The sequence below is a fragment of the Mauremys mutica genome, chromosome 20 (assembly GCF_020497125.1).
Source record: "Mauremys mutica isolate MM-2020 ecotype Southern chromosome 20, ASM2049712v1, whole genome shotgun sequence".
Lineage (NCBI taxonomy): Eukaryota > Metazoa > Chordata > Testudines > Geoemydidae > Mauremys > Mauremys mutica.
In genome coordinates this window covers 9,696,565-9,722,524 of record NC_059091.1, presented here as the reverse complement: position 1 = coordinate 9,722,524, position 25,960 = coordinate 9,696,565, and the positions used below count along the sequence as shown (strand labels likewise).

General features: G+C 60.8%; 2 protein-coding genes across 4 annotated transcripts in view; both read right to left on the bottom strand.

Moving 5' to 3' along the window:
* The window catches only part of LOC123353370 (ras-related protein Rab-3C-like), a 1,186,649-nt gene that overhangs the window by 404,170 nt on the left and 756,519 nt on the right, over positions 1 to 25,960 (bottom strand). The gene's annotated exons all lie outside the window — the stretch shown is intronic.
* On the bottom strand, positions 1,422 to 24,640 carry LOC123353367 (syntaxin-binding protein 2-like). The gene is made up of 21 exons (XM_044994387.1): positions 24,235 to 24,640; positions 23,204 to 23,269; positions 21,749 to 21,798; positions 20,663 to 20,744; positions 19,988 to 20,064; positions 17,737 to 17,815; positions 16,960 to 17,063; positions 15,684 to 15,808; positions 15,016 to 15,039; positions 14,824 to 14,908; positions 9,955 to 10,070; positions 9,701 to 9,808; positions 8,720 to 8,777; positions 8,163 to 8,228; positions 7,412 to 7,492; positions 6,942 to 7,077; positions 6,089 to 6,195; positions 5,532 to 5,621; positions 2,799 to 2,884; positions 2,144 to 2,301; positions 1,422 to 1,589 (listed from the first exon to the last, which is right to left on the bottom strand). The coding sequence occupies exons 2-21, from the start codon at positions 23,238 to 23,240 to the stop codon at positions 1,510 to 1,512; spliced, it is 1,749 nt and encodes a 582-aa protein (XP_044850322.1). The 5' UTR covers positions 23,241 to 23,269; positions 24,235 to 24,640; the 3' UTR covers positions 1,422 to 1,509.

Genomic DNA, 25,960 nt, shown 5'->3' with positions numbered 1-25,960 from the left:
ACACCCCTGCCCTACCCCCTCCCACTCATGCCCTGCCCCCATTCGAACCCCTTCCCCAAAGTCCCCACCTTAACTCTGCCCCCTCCCTGCCCCTATTCCAACCCCTTCCCCAAATCCCTGCCAACCTCCACCTCCTCCCCTGAGCGCGCTGCGTTCCCGCTCCTCCCCTTCCCTGCTGGAGCTTGTTACGCTGGCAAGCACTGGGAGGCAGGCAGAGGAGTGGGGACGCGGCCTGCTCGGGAAAGAGGCAGAGGTGGAGGTGAGGTAGGTCGGGGGGGAAGCTTGGCTGCCGGTGGGTGCAGAGCACCCACTAATTTTTCCCCTGGGTGCTCCAGCCCTGGAGCACCCACAGAGTCAGCACCTATGACTGTGGTGGACTGGAGTCCCATTCCTCCAGTCCCCCTTTGTCCTCTCCCCATGCGGCGTGAGAGCCTTCCCTGCAGCTCCTACCAAATGGATCCAGAGGCTGCTGCCCCCAAGTGCCCTGCCCCGAGCACCCCATCCCTTCCCTCTGCACCTTGTTAGCCCATTACAGCGCCCTCGCCAGGGGTTCCCTGTGCGTGCCCCCCCCCCCCGGGCTGCAGGCCTATTGGGCAGGTGGGATGGCAGCCCCCCCTTTCCTCCCCCCGGGTGCTGGGACTCAGGCCTAGGGAACATTAAACCCTGCACAGCTGGAATGGGGAAGGGGTTGGTTGCCATGGAGCTGGGGGTATTCATGCTGGGCTGTGGCTCTGCTGAGGTTAGTGGGGTGCTCCAGAGAGTTCAGGCTCGGCTGGAGCTGTAGGCTGTCCCCCAGGTCTCCTGGCAGCCTGTCTGTGGGTGCGCACCTTGGGGGCAGGCCTGCCCCTCACCCTGGTGCTGGGGCTGACGTTCCTCTCTATCCTCCACCCCACCCCCCAACAGGACGTCAGCCTTTACTTCATGCTGTGGGGCTGCCTGCACGTCTACCAGCGCCTGCCCGACAAGGCGGAGGACGTGTGCCGCGTCCTGACGCACCCGGCGGGATGGTGGGCCAGCTGACTGGGCTGACCGGGGAGCCCCTCATCTTCACCATCAAGGCCAACCGTGACTGCACCTTCCTCAAGATCTCCAAGTCGGACTGGTGTCCCCCTTCCCCTCCTCCTCCTGTGGGCAGGCTCTGCCCACCTCCCACCCCACTTCCATCTAGACTGGTGGCCCTGCCCTGGCCAGATTGGGGCCGTGTCCCATTCCCCACCCCCATAAACCAGCCAGTTGGGCAGATGTCTCTGCTGCAGCATTTTAATTGTGTGTCCCCAATCCGCCGCCCACCCACCTGGCAGCCGCACGGCAATTATCCAAATGGGCTGGCCTGCCCCCTGCCCTAACAGCCAAGCAGCCTGGGGGTCCCCCCAGCCCCTCTCCCATCCCACCCCCAAGAACCGACACCACAGCCAGGAGTAGGGGGGAAGGTGCCTTGTTGAGAAAAGCAGGTGGAGCTGGGGGCAGCGAGCTGTGGGGGGCAGAGTCTCTGGGAGGAGGGGGCTGCTTCTAGGCCTCCTCGGGGGCCAGCTGGTGGAGGGTTTGGACGTCATCCAGGAAGCGCCTGGGGGTCAGGATGTGACTGGAACCTGCGGGGGAGACAGGTGGTTGGCAGCGGTGGGCACAGTGGGGGAGGCATGAGGCTGGCATCACCATCGCCCCCATCCTTGCAGTTGGACCCTGCTCTAGTGCAGGGGGGGAGGAGACAGCCCCTCCTACCCACCGCGGCCTGGCACCGCACCCCTCGTGCCGCTGTACCCTGCATGGCCAGGCAAGGATCCACCCGCTGACAGTGTTCCTCACCCTTGGGTCTTAGAGGGGTGTGTGCAGGGGGTGAGCCATATCCCCATGGGTGTTCCTGGGGGTGTCTGACTGGGCCCCCACACATGGTCCCTGGGCAAGGAGAGCCCTGGGGAGCCAGAGGCCAGGAGATCAGGTGGCTAGATACAGGCCATGTGGGGCTGCGGGCAGGTGGGGCCAGCACATCTGTTCCCAGGCCCCCGGGTGCAGGAGGACAGAGGGTGGCACGGGCGCCCTGTGGGTGCTGGGCAGGTGATTCTAGGGTGTCCGCCTCCCAGAGGGTCCCGACTGTCCCTGACCTGGGCATTCCAGCCGCCCTCCCACCAGGACTCGCCCCACTCACCGATCACCACCTCCCACTTGCCCTCGCTGGCCTGGGTCACTTCGTAGGCGCAGCGCATCTCAGACATGGACACCCCACCCAGTACGTAGATGATGAGGCGCTGGCCCGTCAGGTTCTCGGCCGCTGGCCTGTTCTTGTGCCAATGCCAGAAGTGGGTGCTGGGGGGAGAGAGGGGCAGTGTGGATACCAGGTGCTTGCTGAGGGAATGCCAGGCGGAGGGGTGGGCACTGCCAGAAGCAGGTGCTGGGGGGAGAGAGGGGCAGTGTGGAGACCAGGGGCTCGCTGAGGGATGCCAGATGGAAGGGCAGGGCCCCGAGGAGGCTGGGGGGCAGGCCCTGCCCAAGGCCGTGGGACAGGAGACCCAAAGCCGGCAAGAGGGAGTAGGGGAGGGTGGCACCTGCCCTGGGCTGGGGGTGCTGTGTACAGCCCGGCCAGTCCCGTCCCTCCATCCTGGGCCCTGGTGTGCTGAGGGACTGCTGGGGGCGGGAGACATGCTGAGAGGGGTCCAGGGCTCCAGGCTCTTGGGCACCCCCTCCCCTGTAGAGGGCCGGGTCCTGGCCACACACTCCCAGGCACAGAGGCTCCTACACCCTGGGGGGGAGGGGGGAGGATGTCAGGGCTCTGCCCCCCACAGCCCAGCCAGGCTCAGCCTTACCAAACAGCAGCCTGGGAGCTGGTGGAAGGGACCGGGTCTGAGAGGAAGGGCCACAGCTCCCTGTCCAGTCTGTCCTCAATGATGTCCTGGGGGGAGGGCAGGGGGGAGGACAGGTCAGCAGGGGCCAAGCAGCAGGAACCTTGGACCTGGTGGCCAAGCCAGGCCCCACTGGGGGGAAGCGCTGGGACAGCTCCTCACTGAATGATTGACAGTCCCTGGGGGGAGCAGCCTGGGGCCCCCTTTCTGGGGTGGCGCATGGGGAGCCAGCAAAGAGCACACGGACTCCTCCAGTGATGCCCCCCATCTCCCCACATCCCCCTCAGCCGCTCAGTGCCCTGCTGTGAACTCCCCACCCCTCCATCGTTATGGGGAGGGCAGAGACCTCCTGCAGCTGGATCCAGGGCCCCTCACTTGGGGGGGGGAGGCTGCCCTCAGTGCCCTTTCCCTGCTGCAGGCAGATCCAGGCCCTGCCTCTTGCCCCATGAGGTGTGTCCCAGCCACGCGGGGGCCCAGGCTGTGAATCCGCTGCGTTGACTTGTACAGGGAAGCTTAAGGCCTGACGAGCTGTGGCTGGCGCGGGGGGGGCAGCGCCCCTGATTGGATTAGCCATGGGATTGAGGCTACCGCAACTGCCTGCTCCAAAATCCCACAGGAGGAACCATCACAGCGCTGGAGCAGGGGCCTGGGAGCCTCCCGCCTGTGATCTACCAGGGACAGGAGCTCGGGCAGCGGGGTTAATCCTTGGCCTGGAGGATCCCCAAGCCAGTAGGCTGAAGGCAACTAAATGTGCTCCCCTCACCCCCTTGAGGAGTGCCCCACAGGGCAGGGCGACGAGGGGCTCAGGCCCCAGCAAGCGTGGGGGGAAGGAGCGACCATGTCACCTCTCACAAGCTAAGCAGGTTTGGGCCCAGGCAGCGCTTGGACAGGAGACCTCTAAGGAAAAGCCACTGGGTGCTGGGGGGTGCTAGTGAGTCAGCAGAGGGTGCTCTGTGACCCCAGTGCGGCGCTAGGGGGCTCTGTTCTGCAGGGAGCGGGGAGGGGGAGGGCTCAGCAGGGGGCGCTCTTCCCAGTCAGTCAGTGTTGGCCCCAGTGCGGCGCTAGGGGGCTCTGTACTGCAGGGAGTGGGGAGGCTCTGCAGGGGGCGCTCTCCCCGGTCAGTCAGTGACCAGTACTGTGCTGCAGGAGTTTGTCCTTCAGATGAACGTCAAACAGCTGCTCCTCACTGGAGGTTAGGCCAAGGACCCTGCCGGCCATTCAGATTCCAGTGCCAGTCATGACAGTGTGCTGCCTGGATCCCCTGCACTTCCAGCCCTACACACTGATCACCTCCTGCCCTAGACTCCCAGGCAGTGTTGCTGTGCGGCTGTTAACAGCTGCCTGCCACTCAGGAAGAATTCAGGCCTGGTGAGGGACCCCTGTATAAACCGCCCATGCCCCCCCCCCTCCCAGAGGTGGCAGCATCGCAGCACCGGGTAAGACAACTCCCCAACACTCATCTCTATGATTTAAGACCCCGAAGGATGGCAGCAGGAGAGGGCTCTCTGATGAGCCCCTCACATGGCTAGAGCCTTGCACAGATACAAAAATGTGGATTTGCATCAGCCCGCGATCCACTAGCCCAGTGGTCTCCAAACTTTTCTGATCGCACACCCCCTGCCGTGCTGGCTCCACCATTTGTGCCAAAGCAAAAAAAAAAAAAAAAAAAAAAGCCGTGTGGACTCCCACCCGAAGCGCCTCTCCTGCCGCGCACCCCCAAGGATCCTCTTGCGCACCCCACTTTGGAGACCACTGCACTAGCCGTCTTTTAGCTGTATCCACATCCTCACCAGCAGCAGGATGCGCTCACAAGGGATAGCGGGGGGGGGTGGGGGGAGGGGAAGGAGGTCTTGCAGGGAAGAGGCAGCGTGAGGGTGGGGACTGAGGTTAAGGGGCAGCGTGGAGGAGGCAGGGTCTTGAGGAGAAGGGGTAGCGTGGGGGTGTGTCTCAAGAAGGGGCAATGTGGGGGCGGGGTCTCGAGGAGAAGGGGCAGTGTGGGGGTGGGGTCTCAAGAAGGGGCAGCGCGGGGGCGGGCTCTCGAGAACGGGCAGCGTGGAGGGGGTGGGGGCAGCGTGGAGGGGGTGGGGGATGGGGGAAGGGGTGTCTTATCAAGTGATGTTCCTGGGGGGTCACGAGTGATGGTACACGACAGCAGCAGAGCATATTGCATCACAGTGGGGTGGAGGGGCGGGGCCCTGGTATGGTGACCAGACAGCAAGTATGAAAAATCAGGACAGAGTGTGGGGAGTAATAGGTTCCCATATAAGAAAAAGTCCTGAATATTGGGACTGTCCCTATAAAATCAGGACATCTGGTCACCCTTGGCGCCGAGGCCCCGCCTGCTCCAATCCCAAATCCTGCTGCCCAGGAGCTGATGGGGAGGCTGGTGCTGCTTGATCTGCAGCACAGGAAGCAGCGCAGTGGGGCAAATGGGTGCCGGACAGCCACTGGCTGCTGGCTGGCGGCCCCGAGCGTGCTGCGCCCCCCGGGCTGCATGAGCTGGATGCTGTGGGCCAGGCGCTGCTGGGGAGTAGAGACTGACCTGGTTGTGTCTGCAGCCGATCCACTATCTGCAGAAATGGTGCGCGGATATGCAGGGCTCTATACGTGGCTGACCCCAAAGCAACCCCTCCTCCTTGTGCCCAGCCTGCCAGGTGTGACCCCACCCCTAAGGGCAGGAAGCAGATAGCCGGGTACCTCCATGACGTCCTTGAGCCTGGGGGTCCAGCGGGAGAGCTGGTAGGTGGACTCCAGCCGCACCTTCCTCTCGGGTTGCAGCTGCCCGCTCTGGGGGAGGAAGAGAGAGGGGGTGAGAGGCAGCAGGGAGGGGGTGCGGGGTGGGAATGGGGGCAGACAGGGAGAGCGCGGCCTATCTGAGTCGCTCCAGCCGGGCTGGCAGGGGAGAGGCAGAGAAAAGAACAGAATGGATCACTGAGCGAGAGAGACAGGAGGGGAGAGAGACTGATGGGAGAACAGAGCCGCTTTCCCCAATTCGCTGCATGGCCACCCCATGCAATGGTCACCAGCTCCCTGGCGATCTGACATCCTGACCCCCAGGGTCCTCTGCAAGGGCAGAAGGGGTCACCCCAGATGGGGAGGGCGTCACCCCACTGTACAGGGACAGAAGCCACCTCTGCTGGGAGTAGGTCACTGCCATAGGGGGGCACCCCCAGGATGGCCTGGTCTCCCCTGTGCAGCACAGATCTGCCCCCTGGCATGGGTACAGCTACCGGTCCCTGGCCCCAGTCCCTTACCCCAGGCATGAAGGAGGTGCCCAGGAGCCCCATGTTGCGGATGATGTTGCTCTGCTGCTGGATGCTGGCATGCTGGATCAGCTGTCTGATGGTCTCCTGGCTCACACCTGCATGGGGAGAGACAGGTCAGCACTAGCACCCCTGGGACGCACCCACAGCCCAGGCACATTCAGTCCGTGGCCCAGGAGTCCTAGTTCCCCGATCAAATCCTGAGATCCTGCTCTTCCCACCCCTCCCAGAGCTGGGGGTAGAACCCAGGAGTCCTGGCTCCCAGCCCCCCCGCTAACCACGAGACCACATTCCTCTCTCAGAGCTGGCTCTTTAAGGCTGTGAGGACTTGAGCTGAAGGGACGGCAACCCCCCCCAAACCATTTACTGCTGCTTAGTGCAGAGGGGGAGGCCTGGCAACTCCACAGCGCCCCCTGGCCAGGAAACTGGGCAGCCAGAGGAGCCACATGAGGGCACCTGGCCTGGGCAATGGGCGCAGGGGCAGTGCCTGAGCAGGGTTACAGGAAGGGCCCCGGAGCAGGGCCCTGCCCCACCGAGCCAGCATGGGGCAGGAACCGATGGGGGACGAGGGACTGTGCCAATGTCAGGGTCAGGGAGGTTCCCCAGGCCCTGGTGAGCTGGGGGAAGGGGCTGGATGCAGCAAGAAGCAGGGAGCTGGTCCAGGGAGGACACAAGGGGTGGGCAGGGAACTGGTCGCAGGGGGCTCAGAGGCAGAACATGGTGTCTGAACAGCCTGCAGGAAGGGAGGGATGTTCCCCCTCCCTGCAGAGAACGGGCTGGGGGCTGCTCAGGGTGTGTGTCGACATCCCCCCCAGTGCTGCCCCCTGCAGGCCTGTGGCGTTACCGTTGTTCAAGATGTAGAGCAGGATGATGCGGAGCTTGTCGTAGGCCTGCACGCTGGGGTCCAGCAGGACGGGCACCAAGATCTTCATGGGGTCCTTGATCTTCTCCCCATCCACGTCCGTCCCCATGGCCAGGTCCTGGGGGGCGAGGGAGGTGCACACACAAGGCCCAGGTCAGGTCGCTCCACTTCCTCCCACCCCCGCAGCGGGATGGGAGACGCGATGGCCCCACGACCCACAGCTCATCTACCCCCTGTGCCAGGGCCCCCTCCTCCCTGGGGTCGGCACCCCCTGGGGTGAGCAACGAGCCTCCAGAAAGTAACCTGAGCCCCATGTCCCCCTTCTGCACCCCCGGTGCTGCATGGGGGGGCTGGCCCTGGCTCCAGCGAGCCTGTGGGTCTGAGACCCCTCTCTCCGGGCTGAGTCATGAGCCAGACTCGGCCCCCCAGCCAGGCTCTGCCCACAGACCCACCAGCTCCACGCCGCACAGCTTCTCCACCGATCCTTTGAAGTGCCGCATGCAGTGCTCAGCCAGGTTCAGGTGTGTGGAGTACTGCGGGGAGAGACCGGGGCACGGGGGAGTTTACCGCATCACCGGCTGGTCCAGAGCACCTGCACCGCCCCAACCCGCAAGGAGGGCCCCTCAGCCAGAGGGGCAGCCCCAACCGGCTGTATAAAGCCAGTACATAGGGATTGTTTTGCCCAGCACTGATGTGCAGCCACCTCTGGGGTGGAGCGGGGCAGCTGGAGGGGAGGATCAGGAGGAGGAAGCAGCTTCCAAAGCAGCCCACGGTTTCTCTGTTAGTCACCACATGGCTGGGGGCTTGGAGACCAGCTGGTGTCGGGGTACCTGTGCCAGTGGCCAGGAGCTTTCCATTGGCACATGGCCCAGTGGCACCAGGAGTGGCTCCAACGGGCTGGTTTGGAAGCCCACCAAGGCCCTCTCCTGAGAGCTGCAGCAGCAAGGCGTGGGCATTACCCAAGGGCTGCCATTGCTGGGGCATTGCTACTGCCCATGGTGCCACACAGCACCTGGGGGGAAAATGGCTCTGCCCGACGGGACAGGTCAGCAGCTCTCATCAGGCAGTAAAGCAGAGTGCCCCCGAGTGCCCTGCCCCCCAGAGAGTCCCTACTGTGCCTCACCAGCCCCACAGAGCACCCTGCCCCCCATTACCCCACTGAATGCCCTGCCCCCCGCCCACTAACAGCTCCAGTGCCGTTACCTTGTTCAGCTCTTTCTGGTACTGGGGCAACTTTTTCACCATCTGGGACAGGTCCTCGATGTTGGCCTGGAGGGAGGCAGTGGTGAGATCCCGGCCCCTCCCAGCACATGGAACCCCCTACCCCTGCAGGGCAGAGGCCTCGCCTGGGCCAGGGCGGGTCACTCAGGCCACACATGGCTGTGGCTTGGGTTAGACCTGCTTTTCCCAGGCGAGCTGGAATGAGATGGGAGCCCCGCAACCCGAGCGCCCCTGAGGTGTAAAGCGGCAGCAGGCCAGGGAGATGCCAGGTCTGGCTCCCTGCAGCTCTCCCTGCGCAGCCCTGATCCTGCTGTCTGACCCCGCCCCATGGGCCTCTGCCCTCCCACACCGTGGGGAGCTCCAGAGCTCTGGCTGGGGGCAGGGGGCTCCACATACACTTCTTAGCCCTTTACAGGCAAACCCTGGGAGCAATGGGACAGCCCCACCTCCACCAAGGTCTCCTGGGGCAGCAGAGCAGCCTCCCCTCCCCATCAATGGCAGTGGGATGGGTCCCCCCGTCCCGGACTCCCCCGCCGCACCTTGTCCGTGGTCAGCCTCTTGCTCTCAGAGAAGGTGTGCAGCAGCTCCGTCACCTTCCTGCAGCAGGGAGAGGGGTCAGGCCGGAGCCAGGCACTGCCTTCAAGGTAGGGGGCGCCCTGTCCTATGCTACAGGGGATAGAGTCCCCATCCCATGGGCACCAGGGTTTTTTGCCTCGAGAGCCTCATATGGGGCCGGGGGAGTGTGGGGGGGGCTCTTCCCAAATTACCCCAAGGCAGAGAGTTCAGTGCACCTCGGGGGCTCCTGGCACCTTGCTGGGTGGGTCTGGGGGCAGCGGCAGGCCCAGCAGGAGGTTGGTGAAGGACTCCCTCAAGGGGGCTGTGAGGCGCATGGGGAGATCCTGGGATCGGGGGAAGACAGTGTCCAGGGGGATCTCCGAGAGGAGGTGCAGACAGTGGCTCTGGAAGGGAGCGCTCAGGGGTCCTTTTGGGAGAGGGGCTGGGGCCAGGGGGTCTCAGCACTCAAAAAGGAGCATGTCTGAGGGACGGGCCCCAGCACTGGGTGGCAGGGGGAGGGGGAGTCCTGGCAGTGAGCAGGAGAGGGGTGTGTTGCGTGGGGGTGTCCCTGCACTGGATGGGAGAGGAGTGTATCCAAGGGGGAGCGGGGTTCCAACACTGGGTGGGAAGGGAAGGGGAGGGGTGTGTCTGAAGGGGCAGATGGGGGAAGTCCCAGCACTGGAAAATAGGGGGAGGGGTGTGTCAAGGGGGTGGGCTGTCCTGGCACTGGGTGGGAGAGGTGTGTTCGAGGGGAGAGGTTCTTGCAGTGGGTGTGGAGGGGATGGGTGTGCTGAAGCATGGGGGTGGGTAGCAGGTCCCAGCACTAGGCATTGGTTGGGGCACAGAGCGGTGTATCCTGGGGGGAGGGGGAGATGGGTTCTGGCCCTGGGTGGGGCACGGTGGGGAGTGTCCGAGGGATGGGTGGGGCATGGAGGGGTGTCAGGGGCAGGGCTGAGCGCGCTCACTTGGAGACGTCAGCGATGTGCATGTGGCGTAGCTGCACCCAGAGTTCGTCGTCTTCGTCCAGCAGCGCCTCCTTCTCCCGTGAGTCGCTGGTCCCCGTCGTCTCGTACCTGCGGGGGAGGGGAGATGGGGTCAGGCTGCGGCACCCCTCCCCCAAGCCTGGGGGCTGCAGAGCAGTGCAGGTGCCTGGGACACATCCCCCCCAGCCCGCCTGAGGAGGAGTGCGGGGTGCCCCCTGCTGGCAGCCAGGCCCTACTTGTAGGTGTCGTTCTCGATGCCGATGGCCTGGTAGGTGAGCTCGTGCAGCAGTGGGGACACCAGGTCGAAGCTCCGGTCCACAATCAGCAGCTGAGAGCGGGCTTTGTCGGGGCCCTGGGGCAAAGGAGAGAGAGACCCGTCACCCCCTGCTCCGGCGGAGGGGTCCTGGCCTGGCTCACACGGCAAAATCCAACGGTCCCTGGTGGCCTGAAACTTCACCACCTGCCCTCTCTGCAGCCCAGCCCCCAACCCCAGCAGGAAGCCAAGAGACACCTCCCAAGCTAGCTGGGACGTGCCCTAGGGTCCTGCCCTGACCGGCAGGGAGAGCTCCCCACCCAGCTGCGCTGCAACGCCCCCTGCAGGGACAGGCCACCTGCCCCTCCTGCAAATAGCAATGCCCCCCTCCCCTAAACACGCTCTCTGCTCGTGCCTCTCCACCAATGGGAGCATGCCCCTTGCAAGGCAGCCCCCCAACTGCCCCCTGCCCCATATGCTGCGTGGGGCGGGGGGAACTACACCAGAAGGCCCTGGCTAGTCTATTGTTAACCAACACCAGACCCAGAGACTCTTTGATACAAGGTCCCAGAGGGGGACAATGGGACGTTAACCCAATGCCCCACCTGAGCTGGGACCCCATGTGAGGCTCTAGCTCCCCGCTCCCAGCCTGGGTGGCCCCCAGCATCCAGTTGGACAGAGACCACTCAAATGGTCAGCAGCTCAGACCCACATCATGGGCGGGCTGGCCCCAGCCCCTGCTCCCTGCCTGATCAGCATGCACTGCCCTCTTGGCGCAGCAGGTGGCGATAGGAGACCAGCCCTGCGCTCCCATGGCGGACGGCTCTGAAACCAGCTCCAGCAGCCCCAGTGGAACCCAAGCCCACCCAGGAGCACCTCAGCAAGGGGCTGCGTCTGCTCTTCGCTGGGTAGCACAGACAGTCTGGGGAGCAGGGAGCGGAGACGTACAGCCCCTGACGCTTCCCCAACTGTCCCACCTCAGTACATGGCCCGATTTTCAGCCACACTTGGAAGCAGAACCTTGGACCAGTCACCACCCACTCGCTGGCAGGTCTCCACAGTCTCTGGGTAAATGGGTTGAGGTTAGGGTGACCAGATGTCCCGATTTTATAGGGACAGTCCTGATTTTGGGGTCTTTTTCATATGTAGGCTCCTATTACCCCCCATCCCCGCCCTGATTTTTCACACTTGCTCTCTGGTCACCCTAGTTGAGGCTGACGGGGAGGTGCCTCTCTTGGAAGAGTATCTGGCCCCCACCACTGTAGCACTATCATTGCTTCATCCTGCCTCCCCCCAAACCATGCACATGGGGCTGGGCAGGGCTGTCACCCCATTTCAGAGGGGGATGGAGGCCCAGAGAGGCTGGGTGACTCACCCAAGGTCACACAGGGAGTCTGTGGCAGAGCAGGGACATGAACCCAGAGCTGAAGCCATCATTGCTCTCCAGACCTACCCAGCCTGGGTGGGTTGCTATCCCCCCACCCCCGGGCTCTGCTCACACCTTTGCCAGTTAGGCTCTGCTGGAGGGATACCCGACTGCAGATAGGTCTGGCTTAACCATCGGGTCACCCCACCTTGCCCAGAGCAGAAGGGTTTGAGTCAGCACTCCCGGCCCTGCGGTGGGCGAGCTGTCTGGATTCTATTGAAGGGGGCTGGGCAGTCAGGACTCCTGGCTCCTATTCCTGCCTCTGCCACCTACTCCTGGCACGCTGCTCCATGCCTCAGTTTCCCCCGGGTAACATGGGGATAGTGCTTACACCTGTGACAGGGAGGCTTGGCAAGAGCCTCAGGAATATCCCTGGGGGGACTCACAGGAGTAAGAGCAGCAGGGTGTGCATGGAGCAGGACTTTGTCCTCCCCAGCACCGCCCAGCTCCTGAGAATAGCACAGATCAGACAGGGGCTGCAGGCTGGAGCCAGCTCTGCTGCAGCAAGTAGCTCCGGTGGTTAACAAGCATGCTGTCAACCCCTTCCCTGTGTAAGCAGAGTCAGGATGAGATTTACCCTGACATCTGGTGGTACATCATGAGGAGTGGGCAAAGGAATTTTAGGAATGTGCATTTGCATTGGTAAACCCACTCCACTTAGCATAACACACAGCAGCATGGGATGGTTATTTTCACACTGTGGAATCCCCAATTTCTTTGTTATTGGGGCAGGAAGGAGAAAAAAGTGCTGTTACCTTAATTATGTGAATGAGGAACTATGAGACTGCTTTATGACAGAAATGACTCAACCTACATTAAATAGTACTTGCTAGACAAGGGACATGGGTTCCAAAACCCAGTGAAGAGAGAGAGAGAGGCTGGGGACTGGTGTGTGTACCTGATGGTATGGGCCCCTTTTGAGGGCCTGGAACACCAATTGCACATCCTCCTCTCTCCACTGTTAAAGAGCAGAGCTAATTTTGAATCCTTTAGGAGTCCATCTGGAGGCTGCTGACTTGAATTCATGTTGGGCCAAGGTGGCACTGGGGCTCAAGTTGAAACCACTAAGAGCTGAAATCACTAAAAGAGCTAAGCTTACTGAGCTGAGATCACTGAGTGGGGGTGAGCCTGAAGATTGATCGCTAAGCAGCTGGCAGAGCGGAGCAGTCTGCAGCATGTTGGCGCAGCCTGTGGAGCGGTTCGCGGGGACGGCTGATGCGGTTCACGGGTTGGCTGGAGGAGCGGCACAGCTGATGGAGTGGAGCCAGTCGTGGTGAAGGCTACAGCAGAACTCCACGGAGAAGCGGGGCAGTCGGCCCTGGCCCATGTAAGGTGTCCTTTAACACCCTGTGTGTGCCCCCCCCCATTTCCACCCAGGCTGGGGGGGTAAAACTCTGCAGATAAACTTTTGAACTCGGGGGTGGCACTGACCAGAGACTCTTGGGTTGTTGGACTTTGGGGTGATTGGACTTAAGACCCTAAGGGGGAAAGGACAGTGCCAAATGTACTTGGAAGTGGGTTTTTTTGCTTATGGTTTGTGTATAGTCCTGTTTGTGGTGTCTGTCCAACGTGATGCCGCATTGTTTCCCTCCTTTATTAAAAGGATTTTGCTACACTCGGACTCTGTGCTTGCGAGTGGGGAAGTATTGCCTCCTAGAGGCGCCCGGGGGGGTGGTAGGTAATTGTCCCAGGTCACTGGGTGGGGGCTCGAGCCGGTTTTGCATTGTGTTATTGAAACGGAACCCCTGGATACTGAACCCGGCCCTTGTTGCTGCCAACTTAGAGGGGCAGAAGGGTTACACCTGTGTAGACGGTTTGGGCAGCCAGGTGTGCTTGAAGCCGTTGCTTGCTTCTCAGCCCTCCCAGGCTTCCCACGTGAACAGCTGATTTGCAGGAAGCAGGGGGGGTGGGCGGAGCACAGGTGAGCTGGGGCTGGGGTGGGGAGCTGGACGGGGTCGGCGCCTAAGGTGCCACTTTTAGGTAATATACTGAGGGGGAGTGGCTGCTCCCCCCAAGCTACGCTCTTGGGTCACTTAAACTTACCGGTTGTTAAATTTAGAAGCCCTTTTAGAACTGGTTTTCCCGCTCAGGACAACCGGTTCTAAAAGGGCTTCTAAATTTAACAACTGGTTCCCGCGAACCGGCTCCAGCTCACCACTGTGTCTACATGTAAACCGCTGCAGCTGCGCCACTTCAGTGACGCCGCCTTTCTCATGCCCCCGAGCGACACAGTTACACCGACCCAATTGCCTCGTGTAGACCAGGCCTCAGTCTGACCTTGGTCAGTTCTCAGGCGAGAGCTCCCAGCTTCCCTCACTTATCCCCCAGCTCAAACCTTCCCAACTCTGTGTTCTCAAGCTGGGGGCCCTGCTCCAATTCCCTGCTGGGAGTGTCCAGCCAGGAGCCCTTGGAGCTGGCACGGTCTTTCTGGCTCCTAAGCTGATCTGGGTTGGATTCTCTTCATTTCACCAAGACAGGGAGGTGACAGCCCCTCACACACCATGATTCTTACCTTCCCTGAGAGTCCTTCCCCCGCATGCCCCGCCAGAGAAGCCATGTAACATATAGGGGAAACTGAGGCACGCATCAGCTTCATAAAAGATATTACAAACATTCCCAGTTGGCCACAGGTGCACAGTCTCCCAGCAGCTCGGCAAAGGCTGGAAGCAAGAGCAGAAGCAACAGGAGAGAGAGATCTGGGCAGGCTTTGGATTTTACATCACTTTGCTTCTCCTAGGGGGACAGGAACCTCTGAGTTTCTTGTGCGAGAAAATCCAGGGCAGGGTGGGTTTGCAGCTCCCCTCTGCTGGGGGTGGGACGGGGATGGCAGAAGCTGGGGGGAGCCCACAGGCCAGGGCTGACTTGTGGCTAAGGCTTAGGAAGCTGGGTTCTAATCCTGCTCTGGCAGACTCCCTGCATGCCTCAGTTTCTCATCTGTAACACAGGCCACCCTGCCTGCCCTGGGAGGCTGAATTCACTAGTGAGGTTCCGATACCGTGGGGATGGGTGTAGGAGCACACACAGACAGGAGTGTCCAGGTATGGAAGAGGCTCCGTGTGCAAAGCTTAGTTCTGTGATCAAACAGCCCTGTTTATAAACAGAGAGATTGTGCTGGGCACACACTTCCCCAGGCCGTGCCTCGGTTTCCCTATGTGCACAAAAGGGATAAGGACACTGGCCTTTGTAGAGCACTTTGAGATCTGCCCACGGCCAGTGTTAGAGAAGGGCTGGGGCCATTAGTCCCCACACAGGGAATGCTATTGTTCTGCCAACCCCTCAGGATCTCCAAGGAGGTCTTGACCCCACCCCTCCCCCGGCCAGGATCTCCGAGCAGGTTTGAAATCGCTCCTCCTTCCTTCTACTTCTCATGTGCTCCCCCCGTGGCTCTGTCCCAGGGCGAGGGCACGGCCGGCACAGCTCACTCACCTCTCCCATGCTGGGCTCGTATTCCTTGAACGCCTTGAGTTTGGCCAGCACAGCACGAGCCAGGTGGAAGTTCTCTTCATGGTCCCTGCAGCAAAGACAAACCCTATGGGTCAGAAACCTCTCCTCCCGCAGGGGCACACACACTTCCTGTAGGAGATGACCAGGTACCCTTCTCCCGCTGGGCACACTCACTTCCTGTAGCGGATGGCCGGGTATCTCCCCGGCACACTCACTTCCTATAGGGGATAGCTAGGTACCCCTTTCCCCGGGCACACTCACTTCCTGAAGCAGATAGCTGGGTACCCCTTGTCACAGTGTGGGGGAGACAAGGCCCTGCACCCCCGGCTTCCTGTGACTCACCATGACTCTCAGCCAGCCAGTAAAACAGGTTTGTTTAGATGACAGCAACACAGTCCAAGACAGGTCTTTCAGTACAGACAACAGGACCCCCTCAGTCAGGTCCATCTTGGGGGTGCCAGGGAGGCCAGAGCCCTGGCTAGACTCCCCTCCATTTTCCCAGCCAGCTCCAAACTGAAACTCCCTCCAGCCATCTCACCCAGCCTCCCCCCGACTCCTCCTCCAGCCTTTGTCCATTTCCTGGGTAAAGGTGTCACCTGGCTCCAACCGCCCTCCTTGTTCTCAGGTTACATGCTCAGGTATCTGGCCTCAAGGAAAGTCTCCCATCCCCAATGCAGACAGTCCCAGCAAAACTCCCCTGCAACCTGCCCAGGTCAATACTCCCCTCTCCCTGCTGCGTCACAGGCACCCACGCAGTATTCAGAGAAAACATTAAGAACATTCCCACTTCGTCACACCCCTTCCCCCGGCACACTCACTTCCAGTAGCGGATGGCTGGAGACTCGTCCAGGGTTTCACACAACGCGGCAATCTGCTCTGCCAGCATCTCCTGCTCCTTCTTCTTTTCCAAGGAGCGGTAGGGGCTGAACCAGATGTGGAAGGTCTGTGGCCTGTCCAGGGAGTACACCTAGGGGGCGAGGGGAGCAGAGATCAGACCCTGGTGCCAACTGCTGGCAGCCAGGCCAGCTGTGCCCCATACCACGCCCCTAAGATGCGCTGTTGGACCAGACCAGCCTGGCAGAGCCATAGCGAGCCCCTAGTGAGGGAGATCCCTTTGCCAGAGCCACTCCTGTTGTGGCAGAGGGACAGCGGCCCAGAGATTCATGCACCAGCCTGGGATGAAGACTCCCCGGCTTCAGGTCCTTACTGAGCTGCAGACTCCCAGGTGCCCTCGGGGTGTGTCTCTGCCCTGGAGAAGTCAATGTTGGGGGAGGGGGCTTGGCCACGCTTCTAGTCTGGTGAAAGCCCCAGTGTAGCCACGGGCAAACCTGGCATCAATGCGCACCTGCTGTTGTCGCTTATTTCACTGGCCGAACAGAACGAGCCATTGGGGCAAACGTGCTTGGACACCAATAAAACAGTATCGGCCATGAAGGGTTTGCTGGCGCAACGGGACGGGTGAACCAGCAAAGCCTCCTGATGGACACTCAGCTTATACCAGCCAGAGCTTCTCTTGGCACAGCTGGCACCGGTACCCCAGATGAAATAAGCTACAGTGGCGAAAGGACTGCTTGGCCAGCATATCGGCATCTACCCAGGGGCTCTGCCACCACAGCTGCATCAGTTACAGGGGGGATTTTTTCTCTCGTCTCCGTGACAAACCCAGACCAACAAAGCGTGTGTGTGTAGACCAGGCTCATGTCGCTCTGTGCCTCAGTTTCCCCATCAATGCAATGGGGCTGACAACACAGCCCTCCCCTCAGGGGCGTGAGGGGGGAAATCCACTGACAACACAAGGAGGGGATGGGGCGGTTGGGCAAAGGGCAGGCGTGTGGAGTATCGGGCTGTCTTGCAGGCCTGGTATAAACCATCAGTATGAGCTGGTAAAGCCGGGGAGGCAGGGCCCTCCTCCCCCAGACATCTAAGCCAGCGATTCCCCGTCTCACAGGGTGTGAGCAGCCGGCTAGTCCCTGCTGCCCTGTGCTGGCGATAAACCCAGGGCTCTAGAAGGGAAAGGTTCCGCCCCACCCCCCAGCCACGTTGAACACTAAGGGTGGGGTGTCGTATGTCACCGTCTGCCCCGCAGCCCGGCTCCTCCAAAGCCCGGCCACCCCTCACCTGGCTCTCGTAGGGCAGGAAGGCCACGTTGATCTCCTTGAGGGTTTTGATGGCCTTGGTGACCCGTGACTTCCTCAGCTCCTTGACCAGAGGCTCAGGACAGGCTGCAAGGCAAAGGCAGTGGGTGGGGGTGACAGGCACAGGGCTCAGGACCCCCAGCACAGTGCCGTCCCCCCAGACAAGGCCAGGATGGGCACAGCAGGGGCAGTAGTGCTGCACACCTGTGGGGAACCTGGGCAAGCCAGCAGGGACACACAGGAGTCAATGATGAATCCAGCCCCACCAAACCAGAGTCACGCCGGGTTCTCGCCTTCTGCAGCATCAGCAGCGAGGGGGGGCCACAATCTCTCCTGTGCAGCCCCGTCTCACACCCTCCCTCAGCCCATCCACAGGGGGAAGTGACTGGAGTGTACAGCTCACGATGATGCACAAGGAGGAACGGGGACTTGGGCTCCCCCTGCCGCTGTAATGGGGAGAAGCAGATGTGACCCTGACACACTGAGTATTCTGGTGGTGTCCCATCCCCCCACCCCAGTTGGGACTGATGGAGCAATGCATGCTGGGAATGGTAGCCAGAGGCCGCCTTTCTGGGCGCATGCTGTGAGCCGTGTTGGCTGGAGGCAGGCCCGTGGGGGAGAAGGAGGGGGGAAGGGGTAGGTGGGGTCGTTCGGTCTGGTCTGCTGGGGCACTGGCCTGCTGGCAGAGAGAGACCCCCCACCCCCTCTGTGCCGCTGGCCAGGCTCCCAGCTGGGGAATCCGCTGCCTCCTGATACTCACGGCTTATGAAGAAGACGTGAGCCGCCTTGTAGTTGAAGGTGGGGGTGCCCTGAAAGTCACTGATCAGAGCCTGCACTGACTGCAAAGGGGGGAGGGGGGTTGTCAGCACCAGCCGAGGCCCCTCCCTGCTGCCCGAAGGGCCCAGCCCATGTCCAGCCCCTGGGGACTCAGGGTCCAGCATGATGCCGTCAGGAGGTGGGCTGGTTTTCACCCCCCTGGCTCTGGGCTCCCTCCCCACCTGGAACAGGGCATGTGCCCATGTGCCCGGGACAGCCTCAGGGCCCAGCCCCGTCTCTCGCTGGCACACAAGTGTCCGTGCTCGGCCACAGACGGGACCTGGCATTGGCCTTGCTGCTGAACTAAGTGGGCTCTGAGCAGTGCCCAGGGAACAGCCGGCCGAGCAGCAATCCCAGGCAGCCGCCATCAGGGCCCGCTCCCTCCCCTGGTGCCACACTGGGCACCTGCAGCTTTGCCACACCAGCTAGCCAGGCAGGGTGTTCGGAAGCTGTTCAGACTCCGTGACCGGCCATTGTGACAGGTGAGAACCTGGCTGCCCGGTTGTCACGTTATTGACGTGAACAGGGACCATATAGAACATGGTTTTAGTGGAACCAAATCTTGTATAAATGCGGTCAAATATCTAAGACAAGGTTGTGGTTTGCTGGTTATGGTTATGCTAGCTGTATATGTGTATCATTTTTGTAGTTGAAGTTACAAATATTGGCTCTAGACTGTGTGTATTTCAAACTTCTGCTGTGCTTCTGGGTGCCACCTCACACAAGTTGGTGTTAGCTCTGCCTAGCCTGCTTGATGGCTCACTAAGGATCATCAGCTAAACAACTGACCTATTGAGAGAAGGCAGATATGCTTTGAGACTCAGCAAAGTATGCAGGGACTTGCCTATGTGACTCCAGACACCATTTTGCTGTCATTTTCCACAGTAAGAACAAAGAGGTGTTCTTACACCTGGAAAAGACTATAAAAGGCTGATGCCTCATCTCCATCTTGTCTTCAGTCCTGCTTCATACTTCTGGAGGGACTTTGTTACAAGGAAGCTCTACACAAAGGACCGAATGACTCATCCCAGCTGTGGATGTACAGTACTCCAGAGACTTGATTTGAACCTGCAGTTTATTCTATCACTGCTACAAGCCTGAACTAAGACCTTTGCCGTTACTGTATGTAACTGATTCCATTTGACCAATTCTAGCTCTCATCTATATCTTTTTCCTTTTATGAAAAAACCTTTAGATTTTAGATTCTAAAGGACTCGCAACTGCGTGATTTGTGGATAAGATCTGATTTATATATTGATCTGGGTCTGGGGCTTGGTCCTTAGGGATCAGGACAACCCTTTTTCTTTTATTAGGGCATTGGTTTTCATAACCATTTGTCCCCATAACGAGTAGCACTTGTGGTGATACTGGGAGACGGGAGTGTCTAAGGGAATTCCTTGTGTGACTTGTGCTTAGCTACTGGGGTAAGACCAAAGTCCTCTGGCTGGCTGGTTTGGTTTGCCTTAGAGGTGGAAAACCCCCAGCCTTGGGCTGTAACTGCCCTGTTTTAAGCAATTTGTCCTGAATTGGCACTCTCAGTTGGGTCCCGCCAGAACCAGCATCGTTACACCAGTCCCGAGCCCCAGGCCCCAGCTCGCAGGCCTCTACTACAGCGCTCCATCCGTGGGCAGCACCTGTGGGTTCTGGGCTGCACCATGCTCCGCCAGTGCCCCCTGCCCCTGGTCTCCCTCCACTCGCCTCCCTGCAGCAGACGCAGGAGCCTCCTCCCCCACAGCCCCTGCTACGTAAGCCTCTGCCTCAGCGATTCTCCTTCACTTTGAGTCTCAGCTGAGGTTAGACTGACCAGATGTCCTGATTGTATAGGGACAGTCCTAATATCTGGGATTTTTCTTCTATAGAATCCTATTACCCCTCCAACACCTGTCCCGATTTTTCACACCTGCTATCTGGTCAGCTTAGCTGAGGTTGCCTCTCTCCACCTGCTGCATCATCCCATCCAACCCCCATGGGACTGCACTGCGGAGAGGTCCGTGGGACAATCTGTGCTTCCCGTGGCAAAGAACACGAAGCCCAGCTCTGGGGAAGCAGCCTCTTGGGGGGCCCCTACTAGCCCCATTCCCATCCTGAGGTCGTGCTGCGCATCCCCCCGGACAGCGCCACCTCCAGGCAGCACGAGGAGCTGCCCCGGGGTCTCCCCTGCTCCCCATCCACCTGCCCCAGGGCCGAGCTCCTACCTTCTCCACAGGGCTGAGCAGGTAGATGGCCTCCAGGCTGGGGATTGGCTCCCGGCACTTGTCAATATCTTCCACAACTTGGGGAGAGCAGACACTGGGTGTGGGTCAGTGCGTCCTAGCCACCCACCCCAGCTGCTCTCCACCGGGATGGGGGGAGGGAAAGCCAAGGGGAACAGGGATGTTCGCTGGCAGCAGGCTGGGGGGTTCTGCAGGCTACAATGCAGCAGCTGCTTTGATGTGGGGCCATGGGCTGCGATGCTGCCACAGTACGGAGCAGGGAGGGAACATCCCTGTGTACTGTGCTGGGGGCACCCCGCTAGAGCCCTGGCTCAGCTCTGTGCCCCTCAACCCCAGGGCTCCTCCACCCTGGAGCAGGGAGCCAGCATTCCCCCTCCCCAGCCAGGACCCTGCCTGCAGCGTGGGGGAGGAGCAGCGAGGAGTTAACGGGAGCTGAGAAAAGCGCTGAAGAGGTTCCAGGGCCTGAAAGCGCCGGGCTAAGGGAACTAGAGCTGGCTGGGAAGGTACCAATAGCAAGGAGGGCATCTAGGGGGCTGCAAAGGGAGGAAACTAGATGCAAACGTGAATGTAGACAAGTCAACTCCCCAACTGTGAGGTGTGTCCAAGGGGGAGGGGAGCCCTGGCGGGGGGATCAGACGGGAGGGAGGGCCCACTCACGTGTGATGCCTTCGTTCACGATGTCGGACATCTTGCAGCATGACGAGAGGATGCGCGTGCTCGGGTGGTCCATGATTAGCACCTGAGGTAGCGAGAGGGGAGCTAGTCACTGCCCTGAGCCCAGCTGCCCACCATCATCATCCATGGCACAGCCAAGGGAGCAGAACGACTGCTAACGGCAGAGCCGATGGCTCCCGGCCCAGCCCTTCCACAGCAGAGCAGCAGGGCCGTTACCAAGCCTGCACTTGGCTGAGCTGACCGTGCTAAGGACTGCGTGAGGAGCGAGAAGGAAAGCGGCTCCGAGCAGAGTGGCTGGTATGAGATGTAGGAGACGGAGACAAACCTGGGACACCCGGCCATTCGGAATGGCTCTACCCTCCTAGACTGGAGGAGATCAGCCTCTTCGCCCAGGTGACAGGGTGAGTGCAAGAGGCAGGGACAGAACCCAGGAGTCCTAGCTCCCAGTGCCCTGCTCTGATCCACCACATACCCGGTCCCCAGCCCTCGGACAGAACCAGGATCAGGGCACGGAGAAATGGAATGAGAGGAGTCTCCGTGTTCCCCTAGGAAAGCCCTGTAGGCCATCGGCCCAACATCTCCACCACCTTCCTTCCGTGCCGAATGAACTCATTGCTCTGTGCAGCCCAGCATCCCTCTGTACCAGATCCAGCCACTGGGAAAGCTAGTCCCCTGTGCTCCCTCTGCCGCACCGGCCTAGCCCACTGCTCCACACACCCCAGCCCAGTCCATGCCGGGGGCTCAATAACCTGCCTGCCCAATGGTGCATACTGCCCCCATGCTTGGCACTCTCCTGTTCCTCCTCCCACCCAGGCTGGCTCACTGGGCCCAGTGGTCTGATCCGGTGGCGGGGGGGCGGATATGGGGCTAGCTGGACAAGCTGGGGAAGACAGACATACCCAAGCCTAGCTGGGGACGGATGATGGGCTAGACAGAGCAGGGATCTGATCCAGCCTGGAAAACCTCAGGTTTCTAATGAATCTCAAGAGGCTGGAGGGGGAGGAGCACAATATATGGATACAGCATATCCCCAGGGGGACACCAGGGCAGCAGGCCCGGCCGGCTTACCTTCCATTCTCCTTCCTTCTTCACGCTGCGAAAGACAACGCTGAAGATCTCTGTGAGGGAAAGAGACGGGGATTAGTGGTGGGGCTCGGACAAGATGGCTGTGCCCTGAGCCAGGACCCACTGGCTAGTAGAAAGACCCCTCGGGGAAGTGGCTCAGAGGCTGCTTTCAGGCCAGCTAATGATGTGCTCCTAGCAGAGCCCCCAGTCACTGACCGTGGTGGGCTGGCAGGCTAGATGGGCCATGGCTCTGATCACCTTTCCTTTCTGCCAGGCCAGATACGAGCGCAGCTGAACTAAGGATCTGACCCCATGCAGCAAGAGACAGGGCCGGCTCTAGGTTTTTTGCCGTCCCAAGCAAAAGAATTTTGGCTCCCCCCCCCCAGATCCCTAAGCTCCCCCCCGCTCACCAGTGCCCCCGCACCCGCACTACCTGCAGCCCCAGCACTGGGCTCTCTCTTCCGCTCACCCACCCACACCCCCTGCCATCCCAGCACTGGGCTCCCCCCCAAACGTGGGATCCGCTAACAGCACACGGCAGCCGAGCCCTGGCCTCGCTGCGACTCTGTCCCCATGCGGGTGGAGTTTCTGGGCGGCGTGGAGCGGGAGTACTTCCAGGTGGTGGTGCAGCTGTGGGGTGGCGCAGAAAACGTGGCCTCCTCCCTGGGCTTCGCGGCGCTGCTGGTGGCCGAGGTGGATCAGTTCGTGCTCACCGCCCTCACCTCTGACATGCTGGTGGCCGAGGACCTGGAGAGCCCCCCAGACCTGCTGCTCTTCAGCCTCACGGTGCCCTGGCCCAGCCCCGGCCTTTTAAACCCCAGGTGTGTGGTTTGGATTTAGCCACAGGCCCCGTCCACTGCAGCCTGGGCTGGAAATTCAGCAGTGGCCTGGGCTTCTGAAGTAACGCAGCCCTCACAGCAGGTCAGGGTGTTGTGAGAAGACAAGGACTAACAAACACCTCAGAGTCCAGCATGCACAAGGCAGCAGAGGCCATGCTGATCGAGTGTCAGGCTTTAACTTGTTCTCTCCTACATTACAGCTATAGCCTAGGCCAGCTCTGCGATGGGGCTGGGCTGAAGCGTACTGCTTCACCATGGTACAAAGTGGCTATGATGTCATTTTTCTCCTCGCACGCAGCCATTACCCGTTCTGACAGGCTGTTTATAACACTAAGATTACTAGTTTTCAGAGGTGGTCGGTGGGGAGAGGGAGGGGCGCAAGATGGAAGTTTCGCCTAGGGCACAAAATATCCTTCCACTGGCCCTGGTGGGAGTCACCCCAATGGAAAGAGATGCTCCCCCAAGGTGCAGCTCCTATGGGAGGGGGCAGCCCTTGGGGGTGGGGCAGACACCCTCCTTCCCCTTCTGCTGTGTGACAAGCAGGTGATGGGGGAAGCTCTCTGCTCCGACTGACACCTAATCCTCCCCAACTGGGCCCTGCCCCCGGCTCCGCACTTACTCTCACGCACCACTGCCTTCAACCCGGATGGAGCCATCTTCGCCTCCTGTCACGTCCACTCGAGTCCTGTGGGGGAAGTGGGATTCAGCTGTGCATGGGGCAGGGCTGGAGTCAGGACTCCTGGGTTCCGCCCCTGCTCTGCTCCTGCCCTTGTGCGCGCCCTGGCCTCTCCCTGCCGTGCTCTGGGGAGTGTCTGTGACCCCTCACAGATGGATGGGCCCAGCCCCCCCTAGTGTCACTGACGGATGGGCCCAGCCCCCTCAGTGACTGATTTCAGTATAAAGCAACTGAGGTGCTGGTGGGTCGATGTCTGCAAGGCTGATGACGGCCGAACGCTGCAGCCCCCCACTTCTGGCGCTGCGGGGGCCGGGCCTGGGCACCCATGGGCAGGCGCCTGGTGACAGGGCCACGCAGGTCCCCACTGAACCCCCACCTGGTCACGTGGGGCGCAGAGGGAGGCAGGGGCCTCGGGCAGGCTTAGAGCGAGGACGGGGTTTGGGTAGTGGGGCCTCAGCCCACTCCAGTCAGAGCCCCACCCCGAGCTGCAAGTCCCCCCTCCAACCAGTGCCCCCCTCAGCTGTGTCCCCCCACCTCCACCCAGCCCCCCCCAGCCAGGCCCCTCGCCCCCCACCTGCACCCAGCCCCCCAGCCAGGCCCCTCACCCCCCATCTCCACCCCGCCCCCCCCCCCCCCAGCCAGGCCCCTCGCCCCCCCACCTCCCCCCAGCCCCCCCCAGCCAGGCCCCTCGCCCCCCACCTCCACCCAGCCCCCCAGCCAGGCCCCTCGCCCCCCCACCTCCACCCAGCCCCCCCCAGCCAGGCCCCTCGCCCCCCACCTCCACCCAGCCCCCCAGCCAGGCCCCTCACCCCCCATCTCCACCCAGCCCCCCCCAGCCAGGCCCCTCCCCCCCCATCTCCCCCCAGCCCCCCCCCCGCCTGGCCCCTCACCCCCCCTCTCCCCCCCGCCCCCCCCCAGCCAGGCCCCTCGCCCCCCACCTGCACCCAGCCCCCCAGCCAGGCCCCGGGCTGTACCAGGAGCAGGAGCGGGTTCGATGGAATCTCCTTCCCTCACTCGTCACTTCGGGCAGAACGTGCTGGGCAGGCCTGAGCCGCGCACACAGTCACTGGGATGGACTGCGCCACTCGGCAGGGAGCTCAGTCCCCCCTGCCTTTAGTGGCGGGAAAATATGGTACAGTCCCAGCAAGGGTGACATTGTCCTTGGAGTGGCCAATGGGGGGAAAAACCGGTTGGATCCAGTTAGGACTGGGCCATGATAACAGTAAACAACAAGATGGCGGTCACAAGGTGGCAGTTCAGACTCCATCTTGGATTGCTGCTTTAGCTTTACAAACTACACATTGAATTTAATAGACACATATTTTAACAGACTATAATCCTATAACAAAACACACCCAGCAGTATAAACAAGTCATTGTCTGTAGGAAATGTTAGTTTGCACTGACTTCACTAATGCTTTTTATGTAGCCTGTTGATGTACCCCTGGAAGACCTCTGCATACCCCCAGGGGCCCATGTAACCCTGGTTGAGAACCACTGGATTAGAGGAATGGTGGAGGGGGTGGGGTCTAGGAGTCAGGACTCCTGGGTTCAATCCTGACTGCAAGCGGAGTGGGGTCTAATGGTCAGAGCAGAGAGCTGGCAGTTAGGATTCCTGGGTTCTAGTCCAGGCTCTGCAATTGATTCATTCTGTGACATGGTTCGTTCTGCCTTGTCTGTGTGTGACATGTGGAGTGCAGAGACCTGCCCCAGCCCTTCCCTTCTGGCTGGGTGGTGCAGTAATTAATGGCTGTAGAGCCTGGGCTCCAAGATCCTGGAGCAAAGCCTCCTGGAGAAGGAATTTGTTTCCCCAGGCTTGACTGGCTCCCTACCTCATTCCTCTCTCCATCAGTCAGAGCAAATCCCTCATGCCAGAGCTGTTGTCTGGTTACCCACAGTGCAGACCCAAGCTATTGTGCCCTGGCTGCTGTTCAGCTCAGGTTACAGAAACAGAACATGCTGTTAAACTCCCCCAGAAGTTTCAAATGGAAGTGAGAGTCTTCTTTGCACCCTGTTGTAAACTGTGAGTAGTGTTCTCTCTTTGGCTGTTCAGCAGCTGCTGCATTCCTACCCCAGAGGTGGCATCATTTCAGTGCTGGGTGAGTGATCCCTGTGTAGTGTTGTTGAGTGCTGTTGCACATCAGCTGTGCTCCATCCAGAGATGTCTGCATTTCAGTGCCAGGCGAGTGATCCCTGTATAGTGTTGCTTTGTTACTACACTGCTTCTGCGCTCCACCCCAGAGATATCTGCATTTCAGTGCTGGGCAGGCAATCCCTGTGCAGTGTTGCTGTGTGTTGTTATGCAGCTACTGCCCTTCACCCCAGAAGTGGCTGCAATTCAGTACAGGGTGAATATAAGTCCATGTCTCATTTTGCCCGGGGGTGGTTGTTATAGAGCCCCTGCAACCCCTCACCTGCACTCCAGCTTGTAGAAGGGCTTATTGAGCCCCCCGAAGGCCAGAGAGTTACAGCCCTTGCCCTCAGCCCGGTGGTTCTTTAGGTAGAACCCCTAGAGCTCGGGCTCCCCCATCACTCTCCAGGGTCAAGCCACTAGTGGGGTCTCTCTCCCCCTTCCTGAGAGCCTCACACAGCCCCACAGTGAGCAGGCTCGGCCTCCGACTCACCACACAGCTGCCTCCCATTGGGCCCTGGGCCGCCCCCACCCCTGCATTCCCATAGGGCAATACGAGTGTGGTGAGGC

Bases quoted from the DNA above. Each gene is read 5' to 3' on its own strand.
- LOC123353367 (XM_044994387.1), bottom strand. From the start codon at position 23,240: ATGGCTCCATCCGGGTTGAAGGCAGTGGTGCGTGAGA. The intron at 15,040-15,683 runs GTCTCCAGCCAT...TGTGCCGGGGAG, and splicing joins TTGTGTGAAACCCTGGACGA to ATACCCGGCCATCCGCTACA. The intron at 14,909-15,015 runs GTGAGTGTGCCC...TCTTTGCTGCAG, and splicing joins CCGGCCATCCGCTACAGGAA to GGACCATGAAGAGAACTTCC.